General features: G+C 27.7%; 1 protein-coding gene across 4 annotated transcripts in view; it reads left to right on the plus strand.

Moving 5' to 3' along the window:
- The window catches only part of LOC113789318 (uncharacterized), a 125291-nt gene that overhangs the window by 93349 nt on the left and 17896 nt on the right, over nucleotides 1-14046 (plus strand). For all 4 annotated transcript variants that reach the window (XM_075824450.1, XM_075824452.1, XM_075824448.1 and 1 more), the window contains exons 3-4: nucleotides 4747-4985; nucleotides 11023-11349. In XM_075824450.1, coding sequence (XP_075680565.1) covers nucleotides 4747-4985; nucleotides 11023-11349 — 566 coding nt within the window. The remainder of the gene's footprint in view (nucleotides 1-4746; nucleotides 4986-11022; nucleotides 11350-14046) is intronic.

Genomic DNA, 14046 nt, shown 5'->3' on the forward strand with positions numbered 1-14046 from the left:
TTGTCCTGGATCTGATGACAAACAAACATCCAGTGGTTTCTTATTATATCTTCCTTCGGGCTATTTACACCACATTTCTGATTCTGGAACAAGAAAAAATTTAATTTCCGACGCTAAGCTTCGATGAGAAAAGTAAAACAAAATTCTTACCAGTGAGAAAATTTTCACACACACACAGAATCAAACAAACAAACCTGAATTATTATTTTCGGTTTTCTCAAATAAATCAATCATTTGATTAATCATTATCATCATCATTTTCATTTGTTTTAGCTTACTATTTATTATTCTTTTTCCCTTTTTTTCTTTTTTTCCTTTTCTTCTTTCTTCTTTCTTTTCTTCACTTAACATGATGATTTATGTTTGCTTCTATGTTTCTTTTTTCTTTCTCTCTCTCTATGTCTGTATTGTTTTTGTGTGTTTGTTTGTGTCATACAATAGATAAGAATAGAAGGCTGCCGAATTCGGTTTTTTCCTTTCTTTTTTGCTTTTTTTTGTTTACTTGGAACCGTTTAATTTTATTTATTGCCATCCGATATAATTTTCCATTTTTTTTCTTCTTCTTGTTTCTGAGAAACTTTCTCCAATTTCTTTTTACTATTGAAACGAAACGAACGCCCCCGTTCAAACCAATTTAAACAAGCAACAAAAAAAACTTTGAAATTACAGATATCTCTCTATCGCTCTATATATAAATATAGAATTGTAGTCGGCGTCATTCATCATGACGCCTTTTTTTTCGTTGTTTGATCAAAATCATTTATCGAAACAATTTTTTCCCTCATTACTAACGGTGTAGTATTTTTTTCACTAATGAATCATTCGATTTATCAAATATAACCGATCGAATGATTTTACCTGTCGTCGTCGTCGTCGATATATAGAGATTGGCAAAAAAATAACAGATCGATTTTTTTTTGTTTTGGAATTCAATTCAGGTCGCCAAAAATGCATAGAATATGGTTAGATTATGAATTTAACAGAATAATTTTATCTGAAAAAACCAAAGAAAACTTTATGAATTTTTCATCATCTTTTTCCCTTGTTATAAATTCAATTATTTAGATTTGTTGTTGTTGTTGATTCGATTTGTTGTTATATTCAATCATCATCATCATTCCCCCATTCAATCTTTTTTCTGTGGTTTTTCTCATTCAATTTCATTTTCATTTTGTTGTTGTGATTGATGAATCTCTCTGTGTGTGTGTGTGTGGGTTCCGTTCTTTATCATTTCAATTTTTTTTTCTTTGCAACCGAATTTTTCTTCCTTCCTTTTTCTCGATTCTTCGTTTCTCTTTTCAGCATTAACACAGAATTGTTTTTCGCTTCTCTTTACAAAAACTATATGCTGTTTTTTTTCTGTTCAATGTGTCAGTCAGGGCTTTCTTCTGTTTTATTCTTCTGTTTTGTACTATTATTTTTCCGGTTGAATTCAGTTGATTTGAACCATAAGACTAAGACATTTTCATTTTCTTTTTTGCTCGTGTTCGTTTCGAATTGAATGTTGGTTGGCTGGCTGGTTGGTTGATATTCTCGAAACAATGAAATTGTCTTTGGTTTTTTTTTTTGGTTTGGTTTGGTTGGTTGGTTGTTTGGTTGTTTGTTATTCTTTCTTATACTTTCAGTTACTTACGTTTGTATCCGGACTTTTCTCTGTTTGTGATTCTTGCTCTGTTTATTTCGTTTTCACCAAAAAAATACTAATTGAATTGCTAAAAAAACTGAAAGAAAAGAAAAGAAGCGAAATAGTGGAGAGAATCATCGATTCTTTTCAAAATTTTCAATTCTTTTTTTTCCAAAATATAAGTATTTTCAATAGCAATGATTGTTTGCTCGAATTGAATTGAATAGTGAATTTTGAACAAACAAACAAACAAATCGAAAACAGTAGTAGGTTGTGAGGGATGAAATAAGGGGAAAGAAGAAGCCAAAAGCAAAATGCAGGACAGAGGGGAAGAAGAAGAAGAAGAAGAAGAAATCAAAATAATTGGCTTCATGGGTTTTCTTTCATTATGGTCGAATTCTTTTCGAGTTTGGTTTTTTCATTCATTCATTTTAATTCTCGTTTATCTTGTCCTGTGTCTTCAAACCATTATTATTATTTGTTTGTTTGTTGTCGACAACAACAACAACGACATAAGAGGCCAATTTTTATTTTTAGTTTATTGAACCAGAATCCAGAATCAAAAAAAAAAAATTCTTTCAATCGCATCTCCTGCTGTTGTTGTTGTTGATAAGTTTCGATTAGATTAAATTATATATTCTTCAATCAAAAGTAAAATAATAATAATTCTGTTGGGTATTTTTTTTCCCAAAACATATTTCGACCAAAAGGAAACTGTGCTGGTTTCTTAGCAAAAAAAAAAACTTTCATTTTCATTATTATAATATTTGATCTTTGATTTATTTTTGCTTGTTTGACTGAATTGGTGATTGAAATTTAATAAGAATAAGTTTGTTTTCCTGTTGTTGTTGTTGTTGTTTTCGTTATATGATTACAATATTTTATCAATCAATTTTTCTTTATTTTATTAGTTTATTCCCTGATCTATCTGGTTTGAACCATAAAAGAAAAATTATTACAATATTTAATCAGGAAAAAAATGATGATGATAAAATGATAATCAGAATGTTAGCCAGAATCATTCCATAAAATTACTATTCTGATAATGATAATATTATTCCTGATATTATTATACGATTCCAATTGGTGAATATAGTCGATATAGTCAATATAGTCAATATTAGAATATTATTCTCGTTCATTTCGATAAACATCATCATCGTTAACAGGGCAAAAATATGGATTTTAATTAAAACTTTTTTTGTTTTTGTTTCTGGTTTCTGACCAATTCATTCTTCCATATCATATCATTTGAAGAATTTTTCGTTTATTTGCTTATAATTAATATTGAATTTCGATGATGATCAATCGACTTTTGACTTTTCCATTTCATTTATTTCATTTACGATTATTAATATTATTGTTTTTTCATTTTCTCTCTCTTTGACTTTGACTACAGAATATTTTCTTTCTTGCAAACTTTTTGTTCATCTTTGTTTTTCATTCCAATATAAATTCTTTATTGGAATGTAATTTATAATGGAAATACGAATTTCTTGAAAATTAAAATTAAATTCTTGACACACACACACACACAAAACAACGAGAACACTTTCTGGAAATCATTGTCTGTCGGTTGGTTGAATGATTATCATCATCATCATCGTTTTCTTCTTCATTGGTTTCTTAAAGTTTTTTTCCTTTTCTTTTAATTTTCTTTTTCACTTTTTCTTCATTCACTCTTTTTGCGTGCCAAAAGTGTATTTTCAATATTTTTTTTTCTTTCTCCTCTTTTCATTGTGTGTTTTCTTCACTATTGTGAATTTATTCAAGCAAATATCATTTGTTTCTACCAAAGAAAGAAAGTTTTTCTTTTCCAAAAGTGAGTAAGAAATGAAAAAGTAAAAGTGAACATCCTCATCCTCAACACACACACACTTGTATTGTATTTAAGTTGATAGAAACTATAATAAATTTTAAAATTAAATATAAAAAAAAATAAAAACTTTACAACGAGACAAACAATGTTAAAACGAAACGGACATAAAGTTTTTTTTTTTTAAAAAAAGTAATTTTAAATAATGATAATAAAATGAAATCAAATCAAAGTTTAACTGAAGTAATGTAACAAAACAAAGTAAAGAAGAAGAAAAAAAAGTTTTGGTTAAATGAAATAAGAAAATTCTTTTTAGTTTTGTTTCAGTTTTTAAATTCAAAATTCAAAAAAAAAAAAGATTCACACCAACATCATTGGTTGTTGCATAATACCATTTGGCAATGATACTGATTCCACTTTTTCCATTGAAATTTGGCTGTATTGATAATCAAAGGTCTCATTGAACAAACCAAACACACACACACATTTTTTGCTACATTTTGTCATCGTTTTCTTTTTTCCCAAAATGAAATCTAATAGAATTTTTTCTTTTTTTTTTTGTTACATTTTTTCGTCTTTTTCTTTCTTTCAATTAATGTGTTGCTTGGATTTCATTCATGTTAATGATAATAATAATTTCTGTTCCTGTCTGGAAATGTATGGATAGAAAAAAGAAAGAAAGATGCCTTTAGGACATTCAATGTAATGTCATGATTTTAATGGAATTTTTCTTTTTTCGCTACCATATTTCACCCAAAAAAATTTCATTTGAATAGAAAAAAAAACTTTTGGATACCCTACATTCATTATTACCCTTTCTTTTTTCAATCATCATTTTTTCAGCGTTCAAAGAAAACTTTTTTTCTTTCTTTCTTATTTCCGATGTCAGCAGAATTATATATCGAAATGATGATGGTAGTAATATCGATTGAATGTTGACACCAACCAACCAAGCTAAAGTCTTTGTCATTGATAAAATGTCCTTGGTGTCCTTGGTGTTATTTGTTTGAATTAAAAAAAAAAGTTAAACATACAAAGACAACCAAAGGGAAAAACAAAAAATTTTTCAACATTTAATGAATTTCTATCGTGACTGTGAATGAAATTAATTGAAAAAAATGGACCCAAAAAAAACTTTTTTTCATTGTTTTTTTTTATTCCAGAGAATTTTTTTTTGCCAACAGAATCACCTGAATGTTCTGGTTTTTTCTGCTTTGTTTTCATTATTGTATTTTTTTTAAACAAATTAATTAACACTTAATTCTCTATTTGTTTATTTTTCATTCATTCATTGATTGATATATAGTGTGGACGCACGTAAAGGTGTTAGCCTTGAAGCAGCAAGACGTGTTACAGATGAAAATCTTGCATCCAGAGCCTATATGAATACTGGTACAAATACTGGACAAACATCATCATCATCATCACCATATGCACATTTAATGTTAGAATTATTAACACCGGATGATGCCGGTGAATATGCATGTCGTGTTGATTTTCGTAAAGAACGTACACGTAATTCGGTGATATTTTTAAAAATAATTGGTAAGTGTTTGAAATCTATCTCAATTGTTTTTTAACCCCATTTTCATTTGCCTCATTGTGTAAATACTTTTCATTTTTTTTATTTGAGAAAAATAAACTGATATCCAATATTCTTTCGTTTTTTTGTTCCATATGACACAAAAAATTCATCTTATGATCTCAATGTAAACAAATGTAATATCTACCATCACCCAGGAAAAAAAAAGAAAGACACACAGAAAGCTTTACATTAACGATTAATTCAATACTTCAATAGTTTTCTTTTCTTGATATAATTTGTGTTTGATTCTTGAACAAAAGAAAGAAAGAAAGAATAAAGCACACAGAGAATCATCTAATCGAATGTTAGCGCAAAAAAAATATTCAAGTGAACGATGTTGAAGGATGACAAACAAACAAACAAACAATATAAAGCCTATCACCATCATATGGATGTTATTCGTTAGAAAACGATTCTTATTTATAATAATTATTCTTTTTTATTTTTTTTGAATGTTTTGAGTATGTGTTCAAGAATTTGTTATGATTGAAATGAATGAAAAGGAAAGCAAAAAAGATTTAAGTACTTGATCTTTTCTCTTTCTCTTTTTTTTTTCTCTATTTGCTTGTTGAAGATGATCATAATAATAATGATGATTACGATGATGATAAGCTTTGATCACATTTGATGATTATGATAGAGATTAGTTTTGTTTTGTTTGTCTGTTTTCAACAATGTCCACTTGCATTTATTATTATTATTTATTATTATTATTTTTTATTATTATCATTTGGTGGTGGTTGGTTCGTTTTAATATTCTTATTGTTTAGTTGTCATTCGCTTTGTTTTGTCATGTCCATTTAAAATGAACTATGCAATGACAATATATGAATTGTATTCAGAACGGATTGGTTTTCTCGGTTAAATTATTGAAATTCTTTATACATTTTGCATTATTTTTTGAAGGAAATTATTCTGTTGTTATTTTCTTTTTTTTTTTGTTCCTGTATATAAGTCACGATTATTCTGTAGAATTCTGTGTAAAAAAGATTGAGAAAAAAAATTGAAAGAATCATTTCGTTATCGTGCATGTCTGTTTGTTTGTTTGTTTTTGTTTTTTTCTTGGTTCTCTGTTTCCAATTTTTGTCTGAATTTCTTTTTTTTTTCTTGCTTCTGCTGTTTTTTTCCTGTTTCCTATTTCATTGTTTTTTTCCGGCCAACAGCCACTTGGGAAATATTTTTTTCTTTGTTTTTTTTCTTCTGTCCGATTTACTATTCCGTATACCGTACAATAGAAAAGAAGAATAAATATATGCGGTGTGTGTGAATTATTTGTATATTAGGGGTTTCACACTAGCAGCAATGTGAATGAAATATTTCAAATGCAATATTTCACTACATTTCAGCCTTATGGACTGAAATATTGCATTTGAAATATTTCATTCACATTGCTGCTAGTGTGAAACCCCTATAAGGAAAAATAAATAAATTTCACATTCAATAAACAATACAGGGGAAGAGAATACTGAATTTTTCTTTGTAGCTTTTAAAATAACCAAAATAATCACCACTATCATCAATAACACTCATCATGCATAAACTAAATAGCATCGATAATATATTGAACAAAGTAAACACATATACACACTGTGAATGAATCTGTGAATCTTCTATTTGTTGGTGAAAACATCCATGTGAACAAATTGTCACCCAAAAAATATTATGGAGTATTTTTTTCACACACATATCCCATTCACATTGTCTTTTTTTTCTTCATTATTATTCTTTGTTGATGAAAAAAAATTGTCCCTTGTTGACAATAATAATAATATTTTTTCTTTTTTTTTTGCTTCTTATAATTCTTCTTCTTGTTTCCCAATAAATTAAAAGAAAAATTGACCAAAATAAGTTCTTCAGATTGACCACTACTTCTTCTGTATCTGATTGCTTGATTTCAACAACAAAAAAAAATTGTTAATTGAAAAAAAATGGAAAAGTTTTTCTCTTTTCAATATTGAAACTTTTCAACGCAATCATCATGATGAGAGATATATTTTTTCATTGAAATTGTTTGTCAATCTTTTTCATTTTCATTCATCAAATTCTTTTGCTTGGTTGATCAATGATCATCATCATCATCATCTGATAGAAATTTTTACTGAAAAAAGAAAAAATTAATTAACTTGTTTCAGAATTTCATTCTGTTGTTGTCGTTGATGATGCGAAAATTCTGGATTGGAATCTTTGGAATTTAAGTTTGTTTTGGTTTGTCATTTGACATGCGCATTTTGAATCGATTTTTTTTTGGATCGATGATATAAATAAAATTAACGATTTTAATTTGAAAAAAATGATTCCCCCTTTTCACTCTTAAAATTCGATGGTTTTATCGTTCTGTTTTAACTTTTCATCAGAATTTTATCATCATCATCATCATCATCAAGCATTCAAGCATCCATCCAAATGATATAATGAAATTGAATTCAAAATCATTGTACCGAATGATTTTGATTCTGTCCAAAATAACCGGTGTGTGTGATTGTGTGAATATGGTGAAATCAAAATTTTCTTCTTTTTTTTTCTGGCTTCTTTGATTCAAATTGAAATCGATAAGACACACGCACACACACAGACAGACAATATCCAACTTGACTTTTCAATAGAAATTTTTATTTAATTAATGCCAATCGACGACGAAAATGAAAAGGAAACTCTTATTGCATTTAAATTAAAACTTATTTTTTTTTTCTTCTTCTTCTTCTTCTTCTTGGATTCTCAAGATGCATAGATATTTAATTAGCATGGTGGTTTGGCGATTGAAGTTTCGATTTATACGACTAATGTTGATGACAAAACTTTGAATTTATTCAAATGAAAAAATGATAATAATAATAATAATAATGAAAAAAAGCCATAGGAAGTCTTCGAACCAGAATAAAGTTTTTTTTTTGTTTCTTCGATACGGAATATTTTATCTTCTTTAAGTTTTTGTTCATTTATTTCTTCTTTCCAATATGATAATGATGATTATAATATTGTTTTGTCGGTAGTGGTGGTGGTGGATATGATGATATGATTATGATAATCATATCAATCATTTTCGTTTTTTTTCACAATATCATTTCATTTCATTCCAGAGAGTTTTTTTCCATAGAGCTAGAATAATGAACACCAGGAACAAAAAATAAAAATTCATCATCATTCAAACGACATTGACATACACACATAGAGTGATCATCATCATCATCATCATCATCATGTGATTAAATCCGAAAAGTGGTACTTATTGGGTTTCCACTTGATTCCACACACAAACAAATATTCGAAGTTTTCTTTCAAATCCATCTTTCATTCTATGTGTTTTTTTCATCCATATGGTAAATGAAAATTCAGTATATCTTCTTTCTTCGACTGAAATGAACGAAAAAAATAGTGAAGTTTTTTCTGTTTGTTTGTTTGTTTGTTTGTTTGATTCATGCCAAAATAAGTACACTTCTTTCACAATCATTATCATCATCAATATTTTTGTTGTTGTTTTTCAAATGTCTCCTATCTATTCAACCAAGAAATCATATTTTTTTTTTTATTTTGGTTGTCCACTATATCTATGTCCAGTTTCGTTTGCGTGTATTTGGAATTATAGTTAATATTTTTCGTTCGTTTGTTGGTTGGGTATTATTATTTTGGATCGATTTTGAAGTTCCATATTTTTCCCCCATTAATTTTTTTCCCTTTCTATTACTGATCATCATTGTGTGGACAATCATCATCATTATCGTTGTGGGCATATTGTTTTGTTCAGTGGTTCTCGGGGTTTTTTTTTGATTAACGTTTTTCTTTTGCTTGTTCAATAATGAACCACACACACAATTATAGAATCCACTGGAATTCGATTCGTTTCGTTTTTTTTTTGTAGTTGCTGTCCTGGTCGAACCATCAACCCGACCGACCGAATGAAACAATTGAAAAAAAATGTCCAAAAAATGTATTAAAAAGAACGAGAAAGAATGATGGAAAGTTTCTCTTAGTGAATTATATTTTTTTTCGTAGCTGCAGTTGATTCATCCCATTTAAGTTTTTTTTCTTCTTCTTTTCATTTCACCACTCATTTTTTCGTCCAAACAACAACATCCAGTACTATTAAGCAACTTAATTTTCTCATATAGGAAAATAACTGCAAAAATAAAATCCATCAGACTAAACCACACACGTTTTTTATTAGTAGAAAAGATAGAAACAACAACAACAACAGCGATCTTAATATAATAGTTTTCGATAAAAAACAACAACAACATTAACCATAATAATAATAATAATAACAGGATGATTAGAAAATAGAAAGAAACATCTCTATACGTTGATCTCATTTGTGAGATTCTTATATATGTTGTTGTTGTTGTTGTTGTTTTAACCACACACATTTTACTATACTAAAATAATAATAAATGAACTAAACATCCAAACACAGACAAACAAAATTTTGTACATTGTTTTTCATTATTACCACACATAACATTCTCTATCGAATAAAAATACGAAAAGAATTCTTTTTGACAAGACAAATTTTTGTTTTCTAGTTTGATTGTTTTTTTTTAAAAAACATTTTTCTTTTCGTTATTCTCTTACTCACTTTATATCCGTAAACCCAATATGAACAACATTAAGACTACAGACTATACTTTGTACTGGATAAATGGATATTAGATCAAATTAATCCATCCATCTAAATAATAATAATTTTTTCCCATTTATTTTCGCTCCATTTGCTAAAGATATTTTTTTTGGTTGTTGTTGTTTTTCATTTTCAATAATGTCTATATAATAATAGATTGAACTTGGATCTGTAATAATAACATTTTTTCTTCGTTTGATAGATCTTTTCATAATAATAAATGTGATGTATGATGTGGGTGTTTCGATTCATTTTGGCCCCATGACCATGATGATGATGATCATCATCATCATTTTTTGGCCATCATGACAAGTTAATTGATGCTTAACTGGTGTGTAACCACACCACTGCTGCTGCTATCATTTATTTCGTTCATTTTTTTCTCCAAAAATACCATATGCCATTCTTTTTCTTTCTTTCTGTTTTTTGTATTTGACAAGTGTATCTTCGATTTGCTTTCAAACAATAGCCAATATAGTGTAATTATATTCAACAAAACACTGAATGAATGAATGAAATATGTCCTCCATATTTGGTTTCGGATAATAACGATAATCATAATAATCATTATCATAATTATCTTTCGTTTGATGACATTATTTTTATTTTCTGTGTCCCAGACAATGTCATCAATTGTGTAGTTATATTGGTTTTCAGTTTCAATTATTTCTACTTGATCCAACCGAAAGTTTGCTCTTGCTGTCGTTGCTGGAAATTTGTTTCAATTCAAGCTAATTGAATAAATGAATGAATGGCCATCACAAAGTCATATTCACATGGACACATATTGCCGGTTTTGGTTATTTTTTTCTCGGTTTTGATGGCCAGAAAAAAAATTGGAACAAACTAGACCAACCCGAAACTTTAATTGACTTTGATCATTCATTCAGTCATATTTTGGTCGTTGACTTTTTTTTTTTTTGTTTTGATCATCATACCAGTTTTATAGTCGAAATACATTGAATGATTGATTGGTTAAGGTTTCCCATTTTCTTTCATTGAAACTTGTTGTTGTTTAGTTTTAGTTTTAGTTTAGTTTTTTTTTGTAGAAAAACAATTCTTGACATTTGACAGGCTAAATTTATTTCCATCTTTTTTTCATTCATTCTATTGTTCTTTGTATTCAGGGAGAAAAACTATGAAAGAATTTTTTCTCATTTTTCTTTCACATAAAGTAAATATTTGAGAAAATTAAATTAATATCCAACAATATCCATATATAGAGTTTGTTTTGTTTGTTTGTTTGTTGTTTGTTTTTTTCTTCCTTGTCATTATTAAATTATAATCGATTAACCCTATGATGGATTTTTTTGAAAGTTTTCTCTTAAAAAATTTTTCCTATTTTAATTATTTTATTTTCAATTTTCTTTTCTTATCTTTTTTAGTGCCACCTGAAAAGCCTCAAATAATCGATACAAATGGTGAATCATTGCCATCATTAATTGGTCCATATACTGAAGGTGATCATTTAACATTAATTTGTGAAGTTGAAGGTGGAAAACCACAACCATCATTAACATGGTGGCGTGAATCAGTATTATTAGATGATACATATGAACAAATTACAACAACAAATAATAATCAATTAATACGTAATCAATTGATTATACAATCATTACGAAGACAAGATTTAATGGCTGTATTTACTTGTCAAGCATCAAATAATAATATATCATTACCATCAACTGCAACTGTAACTGTTGATCTAAATTGTAAGTTTTTTAGTTATTTTCATTTTTTGATTTAAAACGAAATTTCATTCTGAATAATGTCTAAAATGAAATGTGACTGACTTTATATCATAATCAACATCATTCAAAATGTCTTGAATGAAATCGTAAATATTATGTCATGTTTATGACATGATATGATTTGACTTTTATTATCCTGTTGATGATGACTTTGATGATGATAAAACGGAAAAAATTGTTTACCGCCTACGCCTACACCAACAAAATCTGACATTTAATATGAAGGAATTTGAACGTTGATGAAACGTAAAAACATTATGATGATGAACATACTGGGCTACATAATTTAAGTTTTCAATTACATTTACAATGTTTTTTGATTATGAAATTCACCTAAACAATTTAACCTTTAATCATTTTTGAAAAACAAATTTTGAAAAAATTCGAAATCAAATTTCATTTTTTTTTCAAGAACATTCAATGATTATGATGATGAATAACCAGGATATTCATCAACTCAACTAAATATGACATATGAGTATGATGAATATTGTTTTCTCCATCATCATAATTTATTCAGAAAAAAAAGATGTTATTACAAAATTGAAACATTTTCATCAAATGATAATATCACCCAAAAAATGAATTTTGTGTAAATCTTGTTTTTTGGTCGACAAGAGACAAGAGAAAAAGAAAGTATAAAATTTCGCTATTAACCAAAATTGAAACAATTTCTAAACATCTTTGGAAAATAATAATAATAAAAAATGATGGACCATATAGTTGATGATGATGATGGGCGTTTGATCATCATAGTGGATACAATTCTTGTTTAGTATCATCATCATCATCATCATCGTTAACGAAACGAAATTGATAACGAAAAAACGAATCTTTGTTTCATGTTTCATCATTTTTCCAAAATAATAATAACAACGATAATAATTTTGATTCAAGTCAATCGTTTTCGATATAAAAAAAATGAGTAGGAAAATAAAAAAAAACTTACAACCAACCAACCAAACAAACAACGAACAACAATGTTGCAATACTGATGATGATTATAGTGATTGAAAATAATAATGATAATTATTATCAAATGTTCGTTGTTGTTGGCTATTTGATTTTCTTTTTCTTTTTTTCGCTTTTCTTTCATTCATTCATTCATTCTTGAAACAGTAATCATCATCATCATCATTATGATGATGAACATGATGATGATTAGTGAAATTCATATATTCAGTGTCGACAAATTCTGATAATAATAATAATAACGAAACAAACAAACAAAAAAAAAGAAAAGGAAAAAAAATGAAATAGGAATTTATATCAGACGAGAAATACAGAATTCTCAATCAGAAGAATCTGAAAATGTAATCATCATCATCTTAATGATGATCATCAATAGTTTCTTTTTTTTCATAGCTCTATACACACTTGAAAATGGCAAATAAAATTTGATATCAATCAAGTTAAGTTAAGTTTCGCATGTGTGGAAATCATCGAATATTCTTATTATTCGAATAATAATTTCATAAGAATCTGAATGATTGAATGTGAAATGATGATAATAATGAGAAAAAAATGAATTAATGTCAATGATGATGAAGAAGAAAATTCAAGTTAAAATATGACTTTGAACGATGTTGACAACAACAACAACAACGGGTATGAATATTTGAAAGAAGATGAACGAAATAGATTTTCTTATCTTGATTACACTTTCACAAATTTATAGAGGAATTTTCGTTTGATCATTTTTTTCAATCAATTTTTTTTCTCGTACTTTTTTTTCGCTCATCATCATCATCATCGGCGAACTGCTTGAATGAATATTCTTCATCAGAAAAAAAACTCGGTTTTCTCCCCTCATATAAATCCATTATGTTGATGTTCGTTTTTGGTTGTTGAAAAAAACATTTTTGAATTCATTCACATCACATGGGAATCAATTTAGCTTCTTTTCGGATGATGGTGACACGTTTACGACGACGTCTAAAGATTTTGAAATTATAATCAATATTGATTGGTCATGTTTTTGAAATATGAGAATCACGAAATAACGAATGATAGATTCAAATTAGATTGAATAGAATTTTCAAATCTCTTCTTTTTTTTCGGAAATTAATGTTGACACACACAATTCTTTTCACATATCCATAATTGAAATTCGAAGAAAAATTTCCAAATTGAATATTTTCTTCATCGATATGAACGACAAACAAACGACAAAATTGATGAAAATTGAGATTTCAATTTATCTTCTTCGATTGTTACATATTTTTTCATGTTTTCATTGATGATCACAATGGTGATAGCAAATAATTTACCAAAGAAACAGGGGAAAAAAACCAAAGAATTTGCTCTGGTTTCTCTTGCTTTCTGTTTTTTATTTTTTTCAATTCGATTCTTTTGTGCAATGAATGAATCAATTGAATTCTTTGGAAACTATTTTCAAGTATCATTCGATCATAAATGAATGAAATTTCAACTGAAAAATTTTACAATTGAATTGTTTTGTTGTCAAATATATTGGTCGTTGGAAGAAATGAAATTTTCATTCCCCCTCCAGAGATACACTTGTTAAAATTCGGTTCGATTATTTTCATTTGGCCAACTTTTTTTCATTTATTCGGTGCTTTTTTCATTTAGTTTGGATTTTTTTCATCGGTTGAATCTCTTCTATTATCATTATTTTCAAGTTGATGATTTTTCCTT

Source organism: Dermatophagoides pteronyssinus, unplaced genomic scaffold (genome assembly GCF_027571235.1).
Source record: "Dermatophagoides pteronyssinus isolate colony J.1.1.1.1 unplaced genomic scaffold, Derpt_VIB-CSIC_2022.12 sq0001, whole genome shotgun sequence".
NCBI classification, from domain to species: domain Eukaryota; kingdom Metazoa; phylum Arthropoda; class Arachnida; order Sarcoptiformes; family Pyroglyphidae; genus Dermatophagoides; species Dermatophagoides pteronyssinus.